The 22,544-nt window shown below is 52.3% G+C and overlaps 1 protein-coding gene across 1 annotated transcript in view; it reads left to right on the plus strand.

The window, feature by feature from the left end:
• The window catches only part of ASTN2 (astrotactin 2), a 334,716-nt gene extending 312,569 nt beyond the window's left edge, over nucleotides 1–22,147 (plus strand). Inside the window, exons 21-23 of the mRNA XM_021551387.2 lie at nucleotides 14,022–14,122; nucleotides 15,298–15,481; nucleotides 21,213–22,147. Coding sequence (XP_021407062.1) covers nucleotides 14,022–14,122; nucleotides 15,298–15,481; nucleotides 21,213–21,450 — 523 coding nt within the window. The 3' untranslated portion in view covers nucleotides 21,451–22,147. The remainder of the gene's footprint in view (nucleotides 1–14,021; nucleotides 14,123–15,297; nucleotides 15,482–21,212) is intronic.
• The last annotated feature ends 397 nt before the right edge of the window (nucleotides 22,148–22,544 follow it).

The raw sequence follows: 22,544 nt of genomic DNA on the forward strand, positions 1-22,544 counted from the left end.
GCTGGGTCACAGGGACATGCTAACCCAAACACCTGGGCAGTGAACTGGGCTTGGACACATCTTGCCACAGCTCTGGGCAGTCATAGCCCTGGATCAGGGTCTGTTGTGTGTCTTCCATCTTTTCTCCTCCTGACTTTTAGCAGGGAAGCTGTAAGGCAGCCCATGGCAGCAGCAACCTGAGCTAGGTCTGGAGCATGCCAGTTTTCTCCTTCCCTCTGAGCATCTCCCACTGCCTTGCAGCTACAAGGAGTGGCCTCTCCTCCTAATCTCATTGCACAACCCCAAACAGAAGGGCTGGGATACTTTCATGTTTTCCTTCCCTCTGGTTTGCATCATTGCAACATCCCAGTCTTCCAGCCGTTCTGGGCAGGGTCTGTGGGGATGTGTCCTGCACACAGGAGGCTTTGCACATCCCAGTTTCTCACGTGGGGCAGGGGATGTTGGGGAGGGCTGGTTGGTCTCCAGGAGACCCACCCCAGGCTGCTGGGGGAACCTCTCAGACAAAGCAACCAAAACCAAAAGACTTCTTCAGTGTTTTGACACGTCACTGCTGAGGTAAGGGGAAGGATTTCAAACCATTTCAGCTGCCACAAGCTGTACTCTTGGCCCTACACTGCAGGGCAGTCTTTGCCCCTTGTGTCCCTCCCCTCTGTATCCGGGGGCTTTGTTAGGTTGGTGGATGTTTTGTGGTGTTGCATCCCCATGGGTGCTGCCCTGCTGAGGGCACAGAGGTGGAGGGATGAGGAGCAGGGTGCATTTCTGTCCATGCTCTTTATGGCTTTGGACCTGGCACTGGGGCATCTCACTTTGCTGAGTGTCTGTCCCATACCTTAGTGGTACCCAACATCCCCATAAACACACCAATCATCCCATAGCCCTGCTCCATAGCCCACGGGTAAAATCATGGGCAGATCCTGCTGTAAGTAGCCCCTGGGTGTGCAGGTGAATTTGGAGGTTCTCAGTGGAGCAATGTAGGATCGTGTGGCTGCTTTGACCCACACTGGCAGGTGAAGCAAACTGATAAATTCTAGGCTTTCCACATTGTTGCAACCAAGAGCATGCGGAGAACAGAATATCCCAAACTCTGCTGAAGCCCAGCAAAGTGCTGCACCTGGGGTCCCCCTTGGCAGTGCCCCTTGTACCTCCCTTCCAGGCAGCAGCTTGCAGTGACCCCGTGGCTTTTCCATTACCTATCCAAACCCATCTGATCTCTGCTCCAGCAGAGTCGCCCCAGTGAAGATGAGCTCCAGAAGAGCCACCCCACAGCATGAAGTCCACCCCATAGATGAAGTCCACCCCATAGATGAAGCCCATGGAATGAAGCCCACCCCACAGCATGAAGCCCACCTGCATCACACCACACACAGCTCCCAAGCTCTTCCAGGCCACCCCCAGCTCTGGGCTCTGCCCCTGCCTCTGTACCTGCTGCCCTGCCACAAGCTAAATTGTTTTCCAAGTGGAAACATGAGTTGAAGGATTAACTCCACAAGGGCCTTTCCGTGCAATGCACCGGGATTAAATATTTATGTTGGCAAAAAGCATGTAATGGGCAGCTCCAGATCAGAGATAATGAAATTGAGGTGTGTGGGGAAAGCAGGGGGAGGCAGGGGGCTTGCAGGAGCAGACGGGAGAGGGACCCAAGTGGGTTGTAGTATGTGTGCCTGGGCGATTACTTTTAGTTTTATTAATACCCCACCTGTTTGTGGGGGAGCCCCAGCCCCATCGCTGGGAGCTCTGTGGCGCACAGGGGAGTGCAGAAATCAGCCATTCCCTTTCCTTGTGTGCACACCAGTGTCAGACAGGAGGAATTGTCACCCAGGTGGCTTTCACTTAGAGCCACCTGAAGAGAAGGGGGGCAGGCACCGTTCTGGAGGAGGTGGCTGAATAGGGGGAGTAAGGATGAGACCCTCTCTGTGTCATCTGCAAATGTTGCACAATCCTAAATCATTAATAGCAGTGATATAGGATCCCTGGCTCTTCCAGACTGCTGCAGTCAAGGTTATTTACCGGTGACTGTCGTATCAGGCAGCAATGTGGTTTGGGTTAGAGGGAGAGCTCCTGATCAGGTCAGGAGAAGGCTCATGGCAGTGACCACAGCGTGAGCAGGAAAGTCCATGAGAGACTCCGTGGTGCATGTTAGGGAGGAGCCCTGCCAGGATGGGCAGCCGGGGAGCACGAGGAGCGTGGCAAAGGAGAGGTGATGCGGGAGAGAAGACCTTCCTCTGCTGCAGGAGGAAAACAAGGAGTGCATGCAATGGCAAAAGCTGCTGCTCTTTCTCAACTCATCATTTTTATGAGACAACAACATCTCCCTCTTTCCACCCAACAACAAATATCGCAGTAGGCGGCACAAGGGGGGTGGGAGTCCCGCGCGGGGCCGTGGGACCCCGGCCAGTCTCCAGTCTCCAGGGAGATATGAAACGAGGCATGAATGGAGTGTTAGGAGAGAATGGAAATCCACTGGCTCCCAGGCCAGCTCTCCTGCGGGGGGTCCCTTGCTCACGATGGCAGCGCTGCCTCTCATAAACACGCATTTCCTCATCCCCATTTGTTTCTCTCTCTTGTGCAATCTCTTGTACCAGACGGGAATGGGAGTGAGTCCCACTGGTACGTGAATGTGTTACAAAAAACCTTCCCACCCTGCCACCAACGAAGTACTGAGAAAGAACAACAGGGTTTAAAAGGAAAAAAAAAGAAATAGGGAAAGAAAAGAAGGATGGGGCAGCTGGATGGATTTGCTACTGGCCATGACTTATTGTTCTGAGTGTAAACTCAAGGGCATGGCTGTGCTGGTAGGTTGCAGCATCAACCAGCACTCAGAAGCCCTACTGCACTTGGTGCTCTGCATCCCTCTGGGAAATGGATGCTCCTTCCCCAAATAATTTTCCTGGGTGGAAAACTTGTGACAAAAATAGAGTCAAAGTAACTTGACTGAAATCACATCGTGCTGAAATCAACAGATAGCCCAGCTTCAGCCTGCCCAACACCATTCCTTGTGCTGGGTTGTTTCACTTGGGGTGCATGAGCAGCACTGCTGTGCCGGTCCCTGGGCATGGACCAGGCTGCCCTTCCCAATCCACACTGCTGGGACAGAGCACAGCTGGGGTGACACTACAGGGTGGGAACAAGGGCAAGTCCCACCACCAAACACATCTCTGGGAGTGGTGGTGGAGCTTAGAGATCTCCTGGACCTGGGCTGCTGGAACAGGGATGGTGGATCAGCTGTAGTTGCAGAGGAAGAAAGGCTTCAGGGAGTTACAATCCTTCCCTGCAGAGTGAAAAACAAGGGAAGAAACCTGCAGGGATCAATGCCTCTGGAGCAGCATTTGCAGGAGAGCAGGGCTGGCTCCACACCTCTGGAAGCTCCCATGTACAGTCCCTGCAATGACAAGGGGCTCTCCCATGGCACAGGACAGAGGGTCTCCAGTCCTGGCTTCTGGGGTAGCAGGGCTCTGGCTCTGAGCTGGTTGGCTGCATAGCCATCATTTCAATAAAGGAATGATTAAAAGAGGGTGGGGAGGGGGGGGAAGAAAAACCCCAAAACATCTGTTTTACTTCAAATCAGGGAAGATTCCTTTGCTTGCAAGGAATGTGTAAATCATGCCGGGCTGGGAGATGTGCATAACCCTGCCTGAAAGCTCCTCTGCACTTCAAACGAATTCTAACATGCTTACTGGGATTTTGTTTTTATTATTTGTTTTGGGCCCCCTTGCCCCTCCATCCTGCCCTCCACCCTCCCTGTCTGCCTGCTGGACTTGTGAGAATCTGCTGCCCACTGCCAGTTCCTTGCCCTGTGCCCCTGGATTTGGGGGCCTTGGAGCACAGGCACAGTGAGCACTGCAGATGAGGCTGGCATCCTTGTGGCTGGCACACAGCATCCCTGCCTGCCACCACCTCTGTGCCAACACTGAGGCCATTTCAGGGCCCTGTTGGCTGCCCTTGAGCTCCCAGAGCCCAGCTGGATTTTGTCTCATTGGGATCCTGCCCGGGATGCTCAGAGGGTGCCCCTCTCCTGTGTGTGTTAGTGCTGGGCTTTGTTTCGCACTGTTGCCTGTGGAAGGTGAAGTCAGGGCTGGCCGGTGCTGCTGGGGACAAACCCAATGGAGACAGATCAAGAGCTCTGCCCTCAGGGTGCACAGCCACCTCCCTGTGCCAGCTCACTAAGGTGTCCCTCAGGCCAAGGACCAGCTCTGCTCCCCGTGGTCAGTGCAGCCCTTTGCCTTTCTTCAGAAAGCAGGGGGCCCTACTGTGGTGCCTTTTATAAGAACAGTCATCCATCGACTTGCTTGCCATGGACCACCCACTGCTCCTCAGATGACACTGCCTTTTGAAGTCACTACCAGCCCGGGCTGGATTTCAACCAGCAGTCCAGATGGAAGCCAAGCCCCCAGGAGAATGAGAACAAGCCCTACCAAGGGGATCTCCAGGGGTAGCATGCTGTGGAGTGTCTGGTTCTTGTTTAGAGGGACTATGAGGTTGGGAGGGGCAAAGATTTCCCAATTTGCCAGGGGTCACGACCTTCCTCTCGCCCATGTCCCCAGGGCCGGTGATGGCCAAGCTCTGCAGAGTGTTGTTGGTAGGTTGAGCAGCAGGGATGGTTAGCTGTGAACATTCCCATTGTGGAGCTCCCTGCAGGGGTCCAGGGCTTTGCTTGTCTCTCCTTTCTCCTTGGCACATCTGGAGGGAGAGTATTCATTCTCTCTCTCCTTCTGAATATTTATTCCCTCTCTCCTGCTCATTGCCTGCAGCCACAGCCAAGCCAAGAACTGCTGTCTGTTCATGTAGGAGGAAGGCAGCCATCCCATAATTGGCCCAAAGGAAGGTACTAAAGGGATGTGTCACTCTTGGGATAACCCACCTGGCACACAGGACCAAAGCTGTGAGATGAGACTGAAATCCACCCACTCACAGATCAATGCAAAGACAAGAAAACCCCCCCCTAAAAGCCAAACTTGCCCTCAAAGTCCCACCTCAGCAGAGCTGGGCCTGGGGGCTCTGGGGTGTCTGTGGCTGAGGGAACAGGGCTGGGATGTCCCAAACTGATGGGACAGCAGCAGGTATTGCACAGGAGGAAGAGAAGGTGCTGCCCTGCCCTGAGGAGCTGGAGGGATTGATGTGCACTGCAATGCCCTTGCAAAGGCTGTGGCAGGGCCTCAGGGACACGTGGGGTGCAGAGCCCGAGGAAAGCCTTGGCTTTCCTCCTTTGCTGCACCAAGGACAGCTCGATCCATCACCAGCTCTCACTGATGCTCTCTAGCCCGAGTGGGACCAGACCTCAGTTGGCAGCTCTGGGCACCAACCCAAGCTGTGGCACAGTAGGAATTGTTCCAGCAGCACAGAGAGTTAGAGGCAACTCATCTGACCTGTGTCCAAGGGCTTTGTTGGGCATCCCAGCAGAACAGGGGCTCTGGAAATTCACAGACTCTAATGAGCTGCTGTTGCTTCACTGGAACAAAAGCACCAGCCTGCAGTGGCTTATTATCACCTCCTTCTGGTTCTTCACTCCACCAAAGGATGTTACAGTTCACATTCTGGATAGCATGAGATCTGTGGCCTTTCCAGGCAGTGGGGGGAACACCTTGCCTCAAGCCCTGGGACAGACAGGGAAGATTGGAAATAGCTGGGCCAGTTCTTACTGCATTGCCTTTAGAAGCACATCTGCAAATCTTCATCCTCACAGCCAGCAGGACAAAAGCAAGGACATGATGACTGCCAAGAAATACAGACCTCAAACACCCTCTATCCATCCTCTCCAGAGCTGGCAATTCCATGATCATCCTGCTTTTTCTGCCATGGTTCTGCCTTCACAGCTGGGAGCCATCGCTATGGGACACTATAGAATTCTGCTGGGGCACCTCCAAACTAATTAAATCCTCCTTGGAGAGTGCCTAGGAGCTGGAGCCCCAGCATTGCAGCATCAGCTGTGTTATCTCGTGTCAGGGAGGCTGTTTTGGGTATGTTGTCCTTCTGCCACGCCAAGGAGCTGCTCTCTCATCCACATCCATCTCCATCAGAAGCTCCAAGCTTCTCTCCAGAGAAGATTACTCTGCTCTTCCTTCTTCAGTGGGATAAAGCTGCTCCTGAAAGGATGTACTCAGAGAGGGAGGGAAAGGAGAATAGTTATCTGCTTCTTGCAACACCTGGTAAGGATCAGGGGGGACAAAGGAGGAGATCACAAGGCAGAGAAAAGGGCAAGGAGGGACAGTGGCTCTGTTGGAGCACTCAGCCCTGGGGTGGTGATGAAGACACTGTGGGGATGCAGCAGCCAGGAGGGTGGCAGTGACCTTCCTGCACCTTCTGGATGAAGCCATGGCCTGTCTGGCGTTTTCCCCTCATTTCCAGTGAAACATGTTTTCACCTAAGGCACTCTTGGCACTGCTGCTCACAAAGTGTCCGGCTGGCAGAGGGGCTCCCGGGGAATCTTGGCTGCCCAACACAGGTATCATTCAGGAGCAGGGTTCTTGGGAACAGAAGGTGGCCTGTGTATCAAGGCCTTCATTCACAGCCACGGCAGCAATGGGAATCACTACTCTGATGGGTTATTGACAAGCTTTTGAGGGAAATCTTGGGAAATTGAGATGCCACGGTTGAGGCAGGGAAGGTGAATGCCCTGCTGGGCATTCCTTTGTCTGGGAGACAATAGATCCAGGCAGTAGCAAGGAGTGGTCAAGATTTTTAATTAATTTCTTTCTTTCTTTCCCCCTCACCCTTTATTTGGATCTTGTTTAACAGGGATCTGAAACAAAAGGAGGTTGATTAAGTGCTCAGAGGAGGGAGAGCTGAGCAAATCTGCATCATAGCTTGGCTCAGGTGCAGGGCAGATACTGCTGAGGGGTTGAGGGGACCAGCACCCAAACCTGACTACTGCAGGTTTTGGCTCTCTGTGACCTCACAGCTCAGAGGGCAAGCCCAGGAAAACTGAGGCAGCACAGTGTGGGATGCTGTGACACCAAAGTGACACTGTTCCACACTGCAACCCTGTAATTCATCAGCAATCACTGGCCCTGTCCCCTCCTTGGGAGAAGTACTATGCTCTCCAGTCACTATTTTTGAGCATGGCCATGGCATCTGCTGCAATTCAGGAAACCTAGCAGCATGGATAACCCTGGGTGACTTTTCCAGTGTTGACACAAAGCAAAGATGGACCCCAAGCTGTGCAAGCCTGTCCCCAGGCCCATAGCAGCTCTGCTTGCCCTTACTGTCTGAGAAATCAAATCTCCTCTTCCCTTTTCCAAAGACCTCCCTCATCAAACAGCTTCCTACTGTGCAGAGCAGCCTGTGCCATCCTCCTGCCTCCTTCCTCCAGTATTTGCTGGGCACTGTTTTAGTGCCCTTCGCTTCCAAGAGGCATCAGGCACCTGAGGCATGTCCTGGCAGGTACATCTGACAACTCTGGTCTGGTTTTGCTGGGAGGCACCTGTTGAAGGATAACGATTAGTCTCACAACATTTGCTGTCCTGGGGAGAAGAGAAGTGTGAATTGTGAGAACAGTTTACTGACAGCCCCACATATTGGTGTAATGGCAAGGCTTTGATACTCCAGTGTGGCACCAGTTGCTGCTAACCTGTTCCTCCATCACGCTGATGGGAGCAGGTCAGCTGTCACAGATGGTTGAAAGCAGCTCAGTTATAAAAGGTGCTTTTCTCGGTTAGTCGAACAATGAGAAGAGCTTTCTAAAAGATGGGATTTTTTTTCAGGATTGCACTGTCCACTTTTTCCTAACCATGGAACAGCAGAACTGGAACCAAAGACAATGAACAACAGAAGACACTTGTGGCAGTGCCAGCCCCAGGGAGATGGCACAAGAGTGACCACTGCCCTATAAAGCTTTGCCCAAATCCCAAGCCTCCAGCAGAGCCTTTGGCAGGGATACAGTGTGGTCAGTCCCCTGCCAGGACACCAGCCCTCCCCTGGCACCATGGACACAGGCATGGCATGAGCAAGCCCAAAGCCAGGGCCCAACAAATAGACCAAGAAATCCTCTCCTTCCCAAAACCACCCCCTGCTAATTGTCTTCTCGGCATTTGCTGCAAAGACTGGGGTGGTTGCTCTCATTTACCTCTCTTAATTTTTGTAAATCACAGAGGAGTCAATAAGCTCAGCTGCATTCCTGTGGCTTGTATGAACCGGCTGCTTTTTATTTGATTTGATTTCTTTTTAAATTCTAATGGTTTCTGAATTGGGAATGCTTGCACTGAACACACACACACCCCTTTCCATGCCTGCTCAGGCAGCTGCTGGCAGGCAAGCCCCACTCCTGCTCCATGTTCCTCAATGGAAGTGGCTGGGAGGCTCTGCAGGGGATGTACAAGCCCACGGAGGGGAGGCAGGAGTGGGTGGGTGGCTCCTGGACCACTCACAGCCCATGGCATGTGGCTGGGGGTGAAACACCCAAAGCTCTGCTCCACCCCGCAACACCCCTGAGCTCCCATACTGCTCAAGAAGAGTCTTTTAAGGGAAACAGTGTGAAATTTATGGATGCTTTTAGCTCCAGGAAATGCTGGGATGATGGTCTAATGCTGCTCACTTGTGGGTATCAGGACAAGGAAACACTCTCCACTCAAGCCTCCTGGCCTCCCTCCAGAGAGCCCCTCACCTTGGTGTCTGGGAACTGAGGACACTCCCAGACTACAAGAATGGGAGACAACAGTTTATTTGGGTCCCATGAGCACAGGGACGTGCAGAGTGCAGGGTCTGTTCACACCCATGTGTGTTTGGGGGCACCGTTTTGGCAGCTCCATTCTGCATGTCCTGGCGCAGCCCGAGCCCGGCCCCCATCCCTCGTGCCCAGTCTCCGTGCTGAGATCACTGGGCAGCAGGGAAGCACGGGATGCCAAGAGCTGCTCCACTGAGGGCTTTTAAAGGGAGGCCTCGGCATTGTTTTTCAGCTGGAACAGGAAGCGAGGAGGGCTGGCGAGGCAGGGTGTGATGTGTGTGTCGGCACGCTGGAGCTGCTCGGCTGTGTGGGGCTGGGTGCGTGCGAGCCCCGCCAGCCTGGGCTGCGCAGGAGGCACGGACAGGCTGTGACCAGGCAGGGAGTGATGGCAGGACGTGCGTGTAACACCTCAGCCAAGTCAGGATTTGTGCTTTCAGGCTCGGCATGGCGGGTGGTGGTAGCCATGCTGCCAGGGGAGGGAGAATCCGTCACGCTGTGTGTGGGACGCCAGCCAGGGCTGCCCTCGCCGAGCTGCTGGAGTTAACAGCAAGAGGCTCGTGGCTGCAGGAACACGGCACCAAGCCCAGGCAGATCAGCCAAGCTCGAGCCAGGCCCCACTGGCAGGAGCATCTTGTGGTTGCACCACTTCGGAAAGCTTGAGCCGTGTTTTTGCATGACACTGGGCTCTGGAGCAGCACCTCTGCCCTGTCCTCATTCACATGGGCTCCTCTCAGAGCATGGCTTGGCCACACAGCCATTGCTGCTGGGTGCAGCCAGCTCCCAGTAGACACACGCTTAATTAGCGTGGGGGCTGTGGGAGTGCTAATTGAGCTCCTTATCAGGGCCTTTCTCTGCAGCCCAGGCAGCCCATGTGGTACAGCATCTCACGGAGCAGCTGCACCAGCCCAAGGGCCTCGGGAAGAGCAGGCAGGGCAGACCAGAAATGCCTGTGGTATCTCTGTAGGATATAAAGAAATCAGCAGCCAAGCTAAGGAGGGTCAGACTCAGAAGTCCTTATCTTGCTTCCCGCAAATAAGGATCATGAGTAAAGCACTCAAACGTCATGAGCATCATGAGAGGGAGTTAACAAAACATGCTGTCTGTAAATAACTAACATGTTTTGAGCTTTCATTCTCAATCTTAAGAGTTTTGTGCCTTTATAAATTTGTATTTATGGGTATTTTTTCTGCATTGAGGAAGGATAGAAACATTCTTTTCTGGGTTTTAAATCTCTTGAAATGCAATGGGCAATCTCAACAGCCATTGGGTTCCAGAAACCAAAGCATTAACGATCCCCTCTTGCTTTCTCTTCCTCCCCCCAAGAAGCATCTTGAGCCTGATGGTAAAACCCAGCCTTCAGCCAACATTGGGTGGGGAATCTGCAAGGAAGGTATTGACATTTCCTGAGGCAAATGTTGATTGGGTTCTGTCTCTCCCTGAAAGCTCCTTCAGGTCCCAATAGATTTGAATTTAGAAGTAAACATTTAACCAGCATTACTTTGTAGGACTTTGTATGCTGTGATTTGCTGCAGAGGTGGCAGCATTTCCAGTCATGGAGGGCTGATCCCTGCCAGGAGCACATGTGTTTGCACCTCTTTGAAACCTCTTCAGGTAAAATATGTTTCTAGAAATACCAGTCTTTGTGTAGGATCTTACTGAAGGCACAGGTGAAGAAGAGAATCAGCTGTGAGACAGTAGCAGGAAGACTGGAGCTCCTTTGGAAAGCACAGGGAGAGGATGAGGAAGTGTGGTGAGGAAAGTTTATCACTAAACAAAACATCTCCAGGGTATGAAGGAGCTTCTGCCAGATCGTAGCTACCATATGGCATTCCAGGCTGTCTGATGTGGTTTCGTGCAATGACTGTAGGTCTCAGACCTTGTAGTTTCTGGCTTTGACTTCACCCCAGAGATCTCTGCCTTGGGCAGGCACTCAGAACTGCTCTTTGGCCTCATTTGTTTACTAATTACCAGGGTTGGCCTATTCAAGTGGGGATGATGCCTGGCTTGGTCCTTGGCCCACAACGACATAACAGATTCAAGTGGGGCAGGAGGATCTCCATGGAGTGCTGCAAAATCCCACCTTGCCCTTGGCTTAGCTCCCTCCCTCAGCGTGATCACTTTGATTTTCCCCTGGTTTGTCATGAAGGTGCACAATCATGGAATGGTTTGGGCTAGAAGTGACCTTAAAGCTCATCTCATTCCAACCCTGTACCATGGGCTGGGACACCTTCCACTATCCCAGATTGCTCCAAGCCTTGCCCAACCTGGTCTTGAGCACCTCCATGCATGTGCAGTCCACAGCCTGTTTTGGTAACCTCATCACCCTTATTGCAATGAATTTCTTCCTAATACCTTATCCAAACCTGCCCTCCTTTAGCTGAAATCCTCATCCCCATCCCTCCCATGCAGTGGTGGTTTCTCCTGCCACTGGCCACCTCACTGATGTCCCATTGGGTCTTAGACTGCTCCTTGCCTGCATCTGCTGAAGGTTTCCAGCAAGATGTGAATGCTGGCTTTGCACAGAGACACAGAGACACAGGTCTTTGCACTCCCTTCTCTTAATTGTCCATTTCCAGGAATGAAAGAACAAAACTAAACCCCAGCACTCTGCACAGTGCCATTAACTGGCCATAAAAGTGTTTTGCTGCAGAGGCTGGGTGGTCAAGTGGTTTGAGAAGAAGATTGGAAACCATCATCTCCCGAGTTTCCGAACTGTTCATGTCACTGAGCCTCTCTGGGGCACGATGCTTCACCCCGTGTGTCTCTGTTTACTGTCGATAAAACAGAGCTATTAATACTGCTGTGCTTCAGGGTGATCTTTTGGACTGTAATTAATGTTAAAACCTTCTGAGGTCACTGGCTGGAAGGAGCTGGAGAGGTGCAGAGGCTGTGTGCTGCCAGGCTGCCAGCCTCCACTCCAGCTGGGGTGCTGAGTCCAAAACATGTCATTCACAAGGAATGGAGATGAAAGAGTTTCTTCCAAGGTTCTTGAAAGAGGACTGGCTCCAGGTGAGGTAAAGCAATTGGGTTTGTTCTCAAAAAAAGAATTTTTGACAAGATCAAAATCACTTTGATTCTGATGTTTTTCCATTTACATTGTTTTTGGGTTTTTTCCCCTTACATCATAAAAAAATGAAATTAGAGCTTTTTTTTTTTTTTTTTTTTTTTGTCATCTATTTTTTAACCCAGGCCTGACCAGAAGAGATGCTCTTGGCAGCTGAGTGACTTTGCTCCTTTGTGAGCTGGGCAGAGGGGAGAAGTGCAGTCAAAAGGCTCACAGGTCTTCAGCATCACCCAAAGGGGTGGATGTGCTTCAACACCCAACCAATCCTCCTGACCCCTTGGCAATGGAATAGGTGAAATGGGCACTAATTGCTGAATATTACAATTATGTTTTGATAAAAGTCTTCTGTTTTCCAAGGAAAGTGCTCTGGCACTGATTGCCTCAGAGCTAATGGAGCCAGCCTGAGCTGCTGCAGGCAGAGCAGAGGTTACACATTAGCTCTGCTCACCCTTTTCCCAACACAAACGCAGCAGCACAGCCACTGTAGCTCAGCAGAGGACCCCAAGATGTGATGGGGAGCAGCTCGAGCAGAACCCTGATGCTGAGCCCTCTTACTGCTTGTTGTGCTTCTGCTGATGAGCAAGAAGAGCCCTGCAGTGGGTGAGCAGCTGGGGGTCCCTGCCCTGTTCTCCCACTGCAGCCCCTCATTTCTTGGGCTGGAGTCCCTCTGCCCAGCACTGGGTGCCCCTGTTGGTGCTGCTGACACACAAACCTTCCCTGCTCCCAGCAGGACACTCCTCACTCCCCGTGAACTGAAGGGAGGGAAAGGACTGGTGGCACCTTCAGGATGGGAGGCAAAGCCCTGCAGTCAGACTCCTGCATGGAATTCTGTGATGCCCTGTTGCTGTGTGTGTCCCTCAGTGGGAACAGCCTGTGTGTGGCACTTGTGAAGTGGCCCAGTGTGGATGTCCTTCTTGAGGCACTCCCACTCTGAGCAAGGCTCCTGGTAAATGAAAGGAATGATGTCATGCCAAAAGGATTCAATAGCATCTCCTTGGGTGAGCTGAGCGTGTGCATCCCCTGTGTGCCCCAGCTTTGTGGAAATGGGAGTTGTCCCTGCACACAAGTGAGCTCCTTGGCAGTCTGCTGGCATCCTTTCAGACAGCAACTATTGTCAGGGAGCTAATGCTAATTGCTTGGAGGGAATATGTCCTGTGCTGGGAATTGCTACCGTGCAAATGTCAGCTCTTATCAGCCACATGTGGGATGTGCAGGGCCTGCAGGGAGGAGAGAGGGGCCGGCAGTGCTCGTGTGTGGGGTGAGAAAGAGGGAGGCATTGCTTCTGTCACCCCCAAGGATGCTAAGGACTTAGGACCATTACTTACATAAACATACCTCAGGGGCTCAATCCCATTTAAGCTTCAGCTGCTTTTATGATACTCCTTACACTCACTTGCAAGAGCTGGTCAGTTTTACCTCAGGCTAAGGAGGGGGTGGTGTGTTATTTCTCAGGCTGGGTACCCCACCACCAGGCATCTCAGACCTCTGAGGGGTTCAAACCAGCCCCTGCACTTTGTCAAAGCCAGCTTGAGCTGCCATGCCCAGCTCAGAGTGAATAAACACGAACTGATGCCCTTTGGGAGCGTGGACAGAAGATTGTCACCCCTGCTGTGAAGAAGCATTCCCATCCTGGAGCTTTGATGCTCTGAGCAGGACTCTGAGCTCAGCATCCTGCGACGTTCCATGCAGCCACAGCCTGTTTATTCAATGCTCCATGAGGCACAAAAGCTGTATTTTACTGTCAGATGCTCCCCATTAGCTTCAAGTGTGAAATTATCATTCCCACCCTTTTGCCAGCCCCACCCTTGCGAGGAAATGAGGGAGCAAACAACTCAAGGGCCGTTCACAGGATGAGTAGGAGCTGTCACTTGTCAGCACAGAGCCCACTTAAGGCAAGAATTACTGCCCTGCTGCCAGAAGGGTCAGAGAGGAGCCTGGCTCACAAACACCACCGTGTTATAATGGTCACATCTGTGCATGGCAGAGCTACCCTGAGGTGTTTGCATCTCTCTGCAGTCAGGGGGGTTCAGGGTAAAGCCCCAGAGGGGTCCCTGGGATGAGGGGAGAGGAAATGAAGTCCTGCAGATTCCAGAAAGGGATGAAGTAGCCTGTCCCCTCAACCCTGGTTCCTATCTCTGGGTTCTCCTCTGTTCCAGGAGATCATCTCACATCTCCTTGAGATGCCACAACTGACTGAGAGTGCCTGGACCACCTTTTTCCTTTCTCTTCTGGAAGCTGGTTCCCTTAACAACCTGGTGGTGTGGGACTGAGGGTGTTTTCCTTTTGCTTCCTGCCTTGCAGATTTACCCTGTACGCGGTGGATACACGAGGGAGACACTCAGAGCTGAGCACAGTCACCCTGAGGACAGCCTGCCCACTGGTAGATGACAGCAAGGCTGAAGGTCAGTGTTCAGATGCCTCATGTTCCACATTTCCTGCTGATTTTGATTTTTCTTTCTTCACTGTGCTCCCACAAACCTGCCCAGGCCCTTCTCTCCCAGTGGAAAAGCTCTTTTAAATTCACCCATGGACACATCTGGGGATGGGTGACAAGCTGCAGGAGTGTCCAGGAGCAAAGTCTCCTTGGCTGGGCAGCTGATGACTCCGTGATGCCACACAGACATCCTTCCCATGCATGGCTGTGCCCCCCTGGAAGAAGAGCAATCCCTTCTTACAATCCTGGGAGAAGCAGCCCTGGCTGGGCCATGCAGATCTTTGGCTCTGGGTGTTTGAAGGGATGCTGGAGGCATCTGGATCAGTTTGGAAACAGAAATGTTGATAAAAGCCCAGTTACTTTTGCACAATTTGCATTGTTCAGTTTTAAAACTAATCCCACTTGTCCTTACACCCAAACCAGAGCACCTGGCTGCTTTCGGGTTTAAAATTATTCCTCTGTGTGACCATCATGTTACCTGCTCTCTTTCTTGCTTGTTTTCCATTGGGAATATCACACAGAAAAAAAAAAATTGGTTATTGCTTAGTTCTTTGTTCAATAAGAAAAGCATTCCACTGGAAAAACAGCAAACAAGAGACTGTGAAGAAAGGAGATGTAGTTTTGTGCATTTCTTATCTCCAAAAAGAGATTTTTTTCTACAGCAGAGAGTTAACACTCTTGTTTAAAACATCTGAGCTGCTCCAGCGGTTGCCCACAACGATGAGGTGCTGCATTTCTGGCTGAAGAACCTTCCTGGGATCAAGGATTGGTCTCTTCCTACTCTTTAGCACCATAGCTGTGAAGGGGTTTTGGTTTGGTGAATTTGGGAAGAGCCTGCCTGCCCTTCCTGGGAGGATAAGGCTGTCTGCCTGTCCTGGCAACTTTTTGCCTCTCCTCCTTCTGCTTCTTCATGGAGAACTGCTGGAGTCTTTGGGCCAACTTTGCTCATGCAGGGCACCCACTGCAGGATGAGCCTGAGGAATTGCTGAATGCTCTGCAGTCACTGACCCCCACTGCAGGCAGCCCCAAGGGACTGGCAGCCACCCCAGCCCCTGCTGCCAGCCCTGCCAAGGGCTCTGCTTCTCCTCTTCCCATGCTGGCACCTTCAGCTGGTCTTTAATCCCGTGCCCTGATCCTTTCCAGAGATAGCTGACAAAATCTACAACCTCTACAACGGCTACACGAGCGGGAAGGAGCAGCAGACAGCCTACAACACCCTGATGGAGGTCTCTGCTTCCATGCTCTTCCGAGTCCAGCACCACTACAACTCTCACTACGAGAAGTTTGGAGACTTCGTGTGGCGCAGTGAGGACGAGCTGGGGCCCAGGTACCTGTCCCTTCCCTGTGTCCTGCCCAGAGCACCCCTCTGCTTGGCCACTGCCAGTGTGGCCCCCTAGTCTCCCTGTGGCTAAGAGAAGCCCCCTTTTGGTGTTCACCAAGCTGTCCTGCATCCCCTTGGAGCACCAGGTCCTGCTCAGTCCTTGGATGAACGCTGGTGGGACACCTGGAAGCTTGTGGTCTTTGCATGAATGTTTGCGTCATCCACCCCGAGCCAAGTGGGTGAGCTGGGGGCTTGGAAACACTGAGGAGTAGGGGGAAAAAAGTGTAATATAGGCCTGGAAAAGGTTTTCCTTGTCCCTTTGTTCCTATCTGCTTGTTGGATGTGGCTGAGTATCTCTCCATAGTACCAGGATGCCACCTCACAACTTTACACACCTCCTGGACATAGATCCAAGCTGGCCTGGGGTTTGTCCTCCTCCAGAGATGACCTTGGTCATAGTTTCTTTGGTGGTTCAGTGGCTTCTGGCACAGGGCCACTCTCATCTTCCCCCTGCCTTCCCTCTGATGACACTGCAGGCTTGTTTGTCCTTTGCAATTGTTCCTTTTTTTCTGAATCCCTGGGAGCCATCAGCTTCTTCTTACACATCTTTATTTCCCCTGTTACTTGAGATCCAACCTTCTGAAGGATGCTGTCTAACACGATACCTGCTTCAAGCTGTGGGACAGCAGGGTGACATTTAAACTGCCAGGTCCCAGACCCAGCTACATCTGGAACCCATGGTCAGTTTGGCAGCTGCCTATTGTCCTCACCGAGCCAGGGGAGTTCCTCACAGCACTGAGAAATACGTGATTTGCAGCCAAGAGGGTGGATCTATAAAAGCCAGGGCAGCCAGTGCCAGGCTCGTGACAAGAGTGCAGCTCTGCCATCCTGCCTGGCTTCTCGGGGAGCTTGGACAGGAGCAGAGGCACTGACACGGCAGGAGGCAACGAGGATTTTTTTTTTTTTGCCAAGGGAGGCCATCTCATAACAGGATTTTAACTGACAGGCTGTTCTCCTTCCCAGGGGGACGTGCATTTTTGTACCTTGAAATGTTTATCAGATGAGCCTCGGCTTCACAGTGAATGCTCACTCATAAAACGGAGCGACAAGAGGGGAGTCCATTGCCTCTGTGTAATAAATACATCACACTGAGGTCCTCGTGAGCCCAGTTTCCATGAAAGCCACAGGTTACTGCAAACAGCTGCTGGCAAGAAGACACACTGACAGCCAGATGTCCCAGCCAGACCGTTTACATTAAGGAGACATTAAAAACTTAGCTCATAGGTGGCCCTAAACCAGGATTTTCCGTGGTCAGCAGCATCCCAACACCTGGCTTGCCTCATCCTGCTCATCTCCTCTAGCAACAGCAGCCCCTTTCCTGCTCCCCCCATTCCTCTCATGGGCACCGAGTGAGTCTCACACAGTTAATTTGTTCCAACAAGACAGAAGAATCTGTCTAAATCAGTGAACTTTAATGCTACTGTGCATCTAGACCTCTGGATCCCTGCAGCCAGCCTGCTTCCTAACACAGCCACAGGGAGATTTCACTATTATTTTCTCTGTGTTTTCAGCATGATTCTTACGACCACTGCAAGCAGGGTATGGCTTTTAAGAGGAGGCAGAACAAATAATTAAGTTAAAATCTTCTTTCCATGCCCCTGTTTGTGGCTACCAGCAACACAGGGGTCAGTAAGTGGTGTCAACCCAGGGCTCACAACCTGTCCCCAGCTCCAGCCAGTCACCCAGGCAGGCAGCTGGGCTGGCCAAGGGACATGAAATGCATCTCCAGAGCAGCTGCCTTCTGGTACAAGGGGGAATGCAATGTTCTGATGGGAGGCTCTGATAAGAGGCCATCAAGTCCTGGACTCACTGTCCTCACACACGAAGGTCTGAAAGACCCAGGTCAGTTCTCAGTAGAGTGGAAAATCTGAATTCATGACAAAATCACCTCATACAGGAACACAACAGCCAGGCAGCCACCCCTCCCTGCAGTCCCAGGAATCTCATTCTTCCTTCCAGCCCAGGTAGCATTCTTTAATGGCTCCTTCACGCAGCTTTACCCTGTTTTAGGTAAGGGAAGGCAGGGTTTGGCTGGCTCTGGATATATTTTTATCCCTATCAGCCCTCAAGGTGAGTGTTGGCTGTCCCCTGTGCAGCTGGAGGGGACAAACATCCCAGCAGAGCACCCCTGGCACTGGGCAGAGCAGGAAGCTTCTACTCTCGGGCAAATCCTTGCAGAGCTGGGGCTGGCAGCAGGGACTTCAGGGCCCTGTCTCCTGTGCAGTGGGAACTCTGGTTCATGCAGGAGCCCTTGGAAAGTGCCCTGGCAGCAGACTCCCATCCCCTCCCGTTTCCTCTCTCCCTCCATGCCACGAGGCACCGCAGGGGGAAGTGGCTGCTTAGAGCTGTCACTATTTTTAAATCCCCCTCTTCATCATTTGTGACTGTGCTGTGACCTCCTAAATCCACCACCTCAGTGCAGTCCAGAATCAGTCCCTGGCTCCTGCGATGGGAGAGAAGGCACTGCTGGCCCACACCAACATGAGAGCATCCCCATCTGGGCTGTGGGGTGAGGGGGAAGGGGGGCACTTCATCCCTTTGGGGACTGAGAGCTTGGGGTCCAGCCACAGGCAGCCAGGAGAGTGACTCCCTTCTCACTCCCCTGGTGTCCCCTCCCAATTCCTGCCCTTTAATAAGGCAATAAATTGCAATTTCTGGCAGGGATGAGGTTGGTCAGCATTTAGGAAGATTTCATTTCCAGTATTTGAAAAGGTGGTCGTTCTGACCCAACAGCCCTCCGCAGGGAGCACTTGGGTAATACCCAGGGCTTGATTTATGGTGTTAAATTGGCAGCCCAAGAACTGCTCCTGTAATTTATTACCCAGTCTTCACCAGAAAGCCTCTCTCTCTTTCTCACCCCTCCCCTCACCCACTCTGTCTCTCTTCCTCCTTATTTTTTTAAGAGGGAACAGCTGACAGCCAAAAGCTAAATCTAACATTTACACATGACTTCATTACCCTGCTAAAATAAATGACTCAAAGCAGTGAAACCCATCAAAACTGGAGCTTTGGCACTGGACATCAGAAGTGAGGGGCCTGATTCCCTTTCCCCTGTCACCCTGTCTCCTCTGTGACCACAGTTCAGTGTGTTTTCAGTATCTCACAGGGCCCAACCATGGGATGGGCCAGCCCATCCCATCCATAAACACAGGTTTTTCCTGGGACTGAGTGCACAGAGGAGCTGTGGATGCAGCAGGTGTGTGGAGACAGCTCCAGGAGAACCACAGCCTCTGGCATCAGCAGGCATCAGCAGGTTGGGGTTGGGGTGGTTTGACCCCTGTATTTCTTGCCATCCTTGAAGTGCTTCTCACATGTAGGAATATTTGCCTGGATAAGAGGCCTGAGTATATATCAGAAAGCAAGGACCACATGATGAGTTCTAGCAATATCCAGGTGATCATTAAAGTGTAGTGGAGCAAGGAATGAAAATGGGAAGGTAGAGAAGGCCAAGGGAAGTGGAGGCAAAGGCAGGTTGGGTGTGAGAAAAGTGAGAGATGGGTGAAGAAAGCTGTGGAGGGTAGAATAGGGGAAGTGGTGAGAAGGGAACAGAGGAAGAGGAGAGCCTGGCTAGCAGAGAGCTACTGGCCAGCTGAGAGATCCACTCCTGGTTACCCACCATGAGGGTTTTCTCAAGGGCTGGTCATGGCTGCTCCTTGGGAGAGGCCTTGTGGTGAGCTGGAATAACCAGTCTTGGGGGGAAACCCAATGATTGCTTGACCTTTGAATAAACAACTTCCCCGTGTTGGCACAGCTTTCAGGTCCATGGACACCAACACAAAAAAAAGCTAAATGGCTGGGGAAGGGCCTGTACCCTGTTTTGGCAGTAGAGCTGCTTTGTGATAAATCATGGTGATCCTGGAGCTGTGGCCTTACAGAGATGAGGTTTCTCCTCTGTGAGGGTGTTCTGGCTGAGTGAACCCCTCCTGAGCATGGCCAGCTGACATAAAAGTCCATCCTGTGAAGTGATGTGGGTCCTGTGCTTGTTCAGCCTTCCCTGAAAGGGAGAACCAGTGCAGATGTTAAGAAACAATCTGCCAGCATGAGGACAGGGAGCACTTGAAGATCACCAGCTCCTGACTCTAGGAACAGGTGAGAAGAAATTCATCCAGGGAGGTTGATCGCAGCAGCAAGTGGCACAGGTGATGGCTTTTAGTCCCTTCCAGCTGCAGTGACTGATTTGCTGAAGGTTGGCAATTGTAGGGACAATCACTATGGAGTTTGGTTTGCTGCTGAGCTGAGCTTGAATCAATCAGTCTTCACCAAAAGCACCTAATGTCATCATGGAATCTGTGGCTCCAAGAGGCACACAGGACCTGTTCCAGCAGCACAGGACCTGTTCCTGGCAGCGGGTCAGGTCTTGCTGTGTGGGTGGGAGCACCAGATGCTGTAGAAGGTCAGGTGGCTGTTACAGAGAGTAAGGTGAGTAGAGGAGTTGTGTCAGAGCTGGGCACAGCTCAGCCCATGACATTGTCATTATTATAGATGTGTGTGTAGCTAACGAGGCTCAAATTGCCCTCAAATTTTTATTATTATAAATTTTTTATTCTCTGCCTTGTGTCTTTGTGGATGAAATCCATAAATGGATATCATGGAATGTAGTCCAGGAAGGACCAGCTTCCTTTATTCTTCCTTTGCCCTCAAAGCTGACCCAGAGCACATCACCCTGGAGAGGAGTGGGAGAGTTTTCCATGTACAGCCCCGGAGGATCAGTGGTTTCCTAGAGCCTTTCATCCAGTGTTCCCACTCTGGAGGGCGAGGTCCGAGCTGGCTGCGGGTGCCAGGATGCCCTCTCGCCTCCTGCCACCGTCTCTGCCCTCTGCTCTGGCACTGAGGTGACCCTGACCAGCCCTTCCCTGGCGTCCCATCCCCGGACATCAGGCTTCTGACCCTCCCCAGGGCTGGGAGCTCACAGCCCGAGCTGCAGCACCACTCAGCTTTCATAATCAAATAATCCCCTTGTTTATTCCTTGCTGACTGACAGTGCTGCCCCTGACATATCATTATCGGGAATTTACATTCCTGCAGGAACTGTGAAGTCCCCGACTCCTGAATCCAGAGCTTTCCTGTGGCACCAGAGGGAGAGGAAATAATCTGTGATCTTGAAAGTTTCAGACCACTGAAGTAAATCCTCTTCCCTCCCTTTGTTTGATTTAGCACTTTGCAGACTCCCACAAGGGGATTCTTGGTTTCTTACGGGTTTATTTTGTTTTGTCTTAATGTGCTGTGCTTTTTTTCTCTCACTCTTTTAGTGTCAGTCCTTTTGGCTTGTTTACCTCCTGCAGACTTGGGAAATCAGGAAAGGGAGGGCTGTGCTCATCAGTCAGGGGCAGGAAGGTGCTGGGGTTCTCACCAGGGTGCCAGGTGGGGCCAGCAGAGGTGCTGGAGCTGGCCAGGATCATATGGTGGTGGTGACAATCCAGCTGGGGCAGATTGTCCCCAGCGCACACAAGCTGCTCCAGTGGGTCAGACCTGAGGTCTTAGTGCTGTGAAATGATAGATATACCCAGAACTTCAGGAAAAACAGAACTTCTCTCCACTTGGAACAGGAAAGACAATGTCTTAAGCAATGGGTCTCATCCATTCTTGCCACAAGACAGAGCTGGTGGCAGAGCTCCTGACTCCGGGTGTCCCCTGTGCCTTGCCTGCACTGCTCTGTTCCCATCTCTGTCCCCTGCAGGAAGGCTCACCTGATCCTGAGGAGGCTGGAGAAGGTCAGCAGCCACTGCTCGACGCTGCTGCGCAGTGCCTACATCCAGAGCCGCACCGAGACCATGCCCTACCTGTTCTGCCGCAGCGAGGAGGTCCGGCCGCCCGGCATGGTCTGGTACAGCATCCTAAAGGACACCAAAGTCACCTGCGAGGAGAAGATGGTCTCCATGCTGCGCAACACCTACGGGGAGTCCAAGGGGCGGTGAGGGAAGGAGCGGGCCTGGAGCTGTGGGAGGCAAAGGGACTCCGAGGAGTCGAGGACTTGTGATGTGCTGAGTGGCTGGTGGGGTTTGGGGTCGGGTGATGTTCAGAGGGGGTGGAAGGGGACAGCGAGGCCAAACAGGACTTTCTCACACAGACAGCAGAGAAACAAGAAATGAGCAAGTTGGACTTTAATTTCTTTTCCTTTTTTTTTTTTTTTTAATTTTTCAAGAGCGAAAAAAAAAAAAAAAAGAAAGAAAAAAAAAGAAATTACCTAATTTGACTCAGCATAAAAGCCTCTCCTTTTTAATCTTTTCTTACTGAATTTCCTGGACTACACACTCCAAAACCCTGAGGAGGAGGAGATACCCACTCGAGGCCGGCCAGGGCCAGGCAGAGGGGAGCTGATGGGCACAGGGTGATCCCCTCCCTGCCTGCCCTGCCTGCCCTGCCGCCGGGCAGCAGCCGTGGGGCGAGGGGCCCCGGTGCCGTGGTGGCCGAGGACGCCAGGAGGAGGTGGCGCGGGTGGCGGTGACCCCGCGCTGCCAGCGAGGTCCCGGGGCGGGAGCCAGGGTGCCCGGGATGCTGCAGGCGAGCTGGGCTTTTGTGGCGCTCCGAGCGGACGCGGTGGCTCCGCGTGCTGCCTTCGTTGGAAAGGCTCCGGCAGCTTGTTCTGTGCATTAAAGATTCATATCGAGTCCAGCTTCGCTGCCTCGCTGCTGTTTCTTCTCGACGCGGTCTCGCCTCTGCTCGGGCGTCCGTGGGGGTTTCGGTTCTGGTGTGGCTCTCCTGGGATGTGGCTGATGTGACGGAGCCTCAGCCCTCCTCTCCGTGTATGAAAAGGAGGGAAACGTGCAGCCTTTCGCACAGGGTCCTCCCCTCCTCGACACCCAGCGTGGCCACTGGTCCCAGTGGGAGCTAAAAGCGTGTGGGAAAGACCAAGAAGAAAGCCGGGGGCTAGAAAGACATGGAGAATCTGGTTTCTTTTACTGTCAAATGTGGGTTAGGCTGGCCTGGGATCCCTGTGGGTAATAGATTTCTCAGCCTGGTAGCCAAACCGAAAAGTGCAAGAGGGTGAGAGGGGAAAAAATACAAAAAA

Source organism: Lonchura striata, chromosome 22 (assembly GCF_046129695.1).
Source record: "Lonchura striata isolate bLonStr1 chromosome 22, bLonStr1.mat, whole genome shotgun sequence".
NCBI classification, from domain to species: Eukaryota; Metazoa; Chordata; class Aves; order Passeriformes; family Estrildidae; genus Lonchura; species Lonchura striata.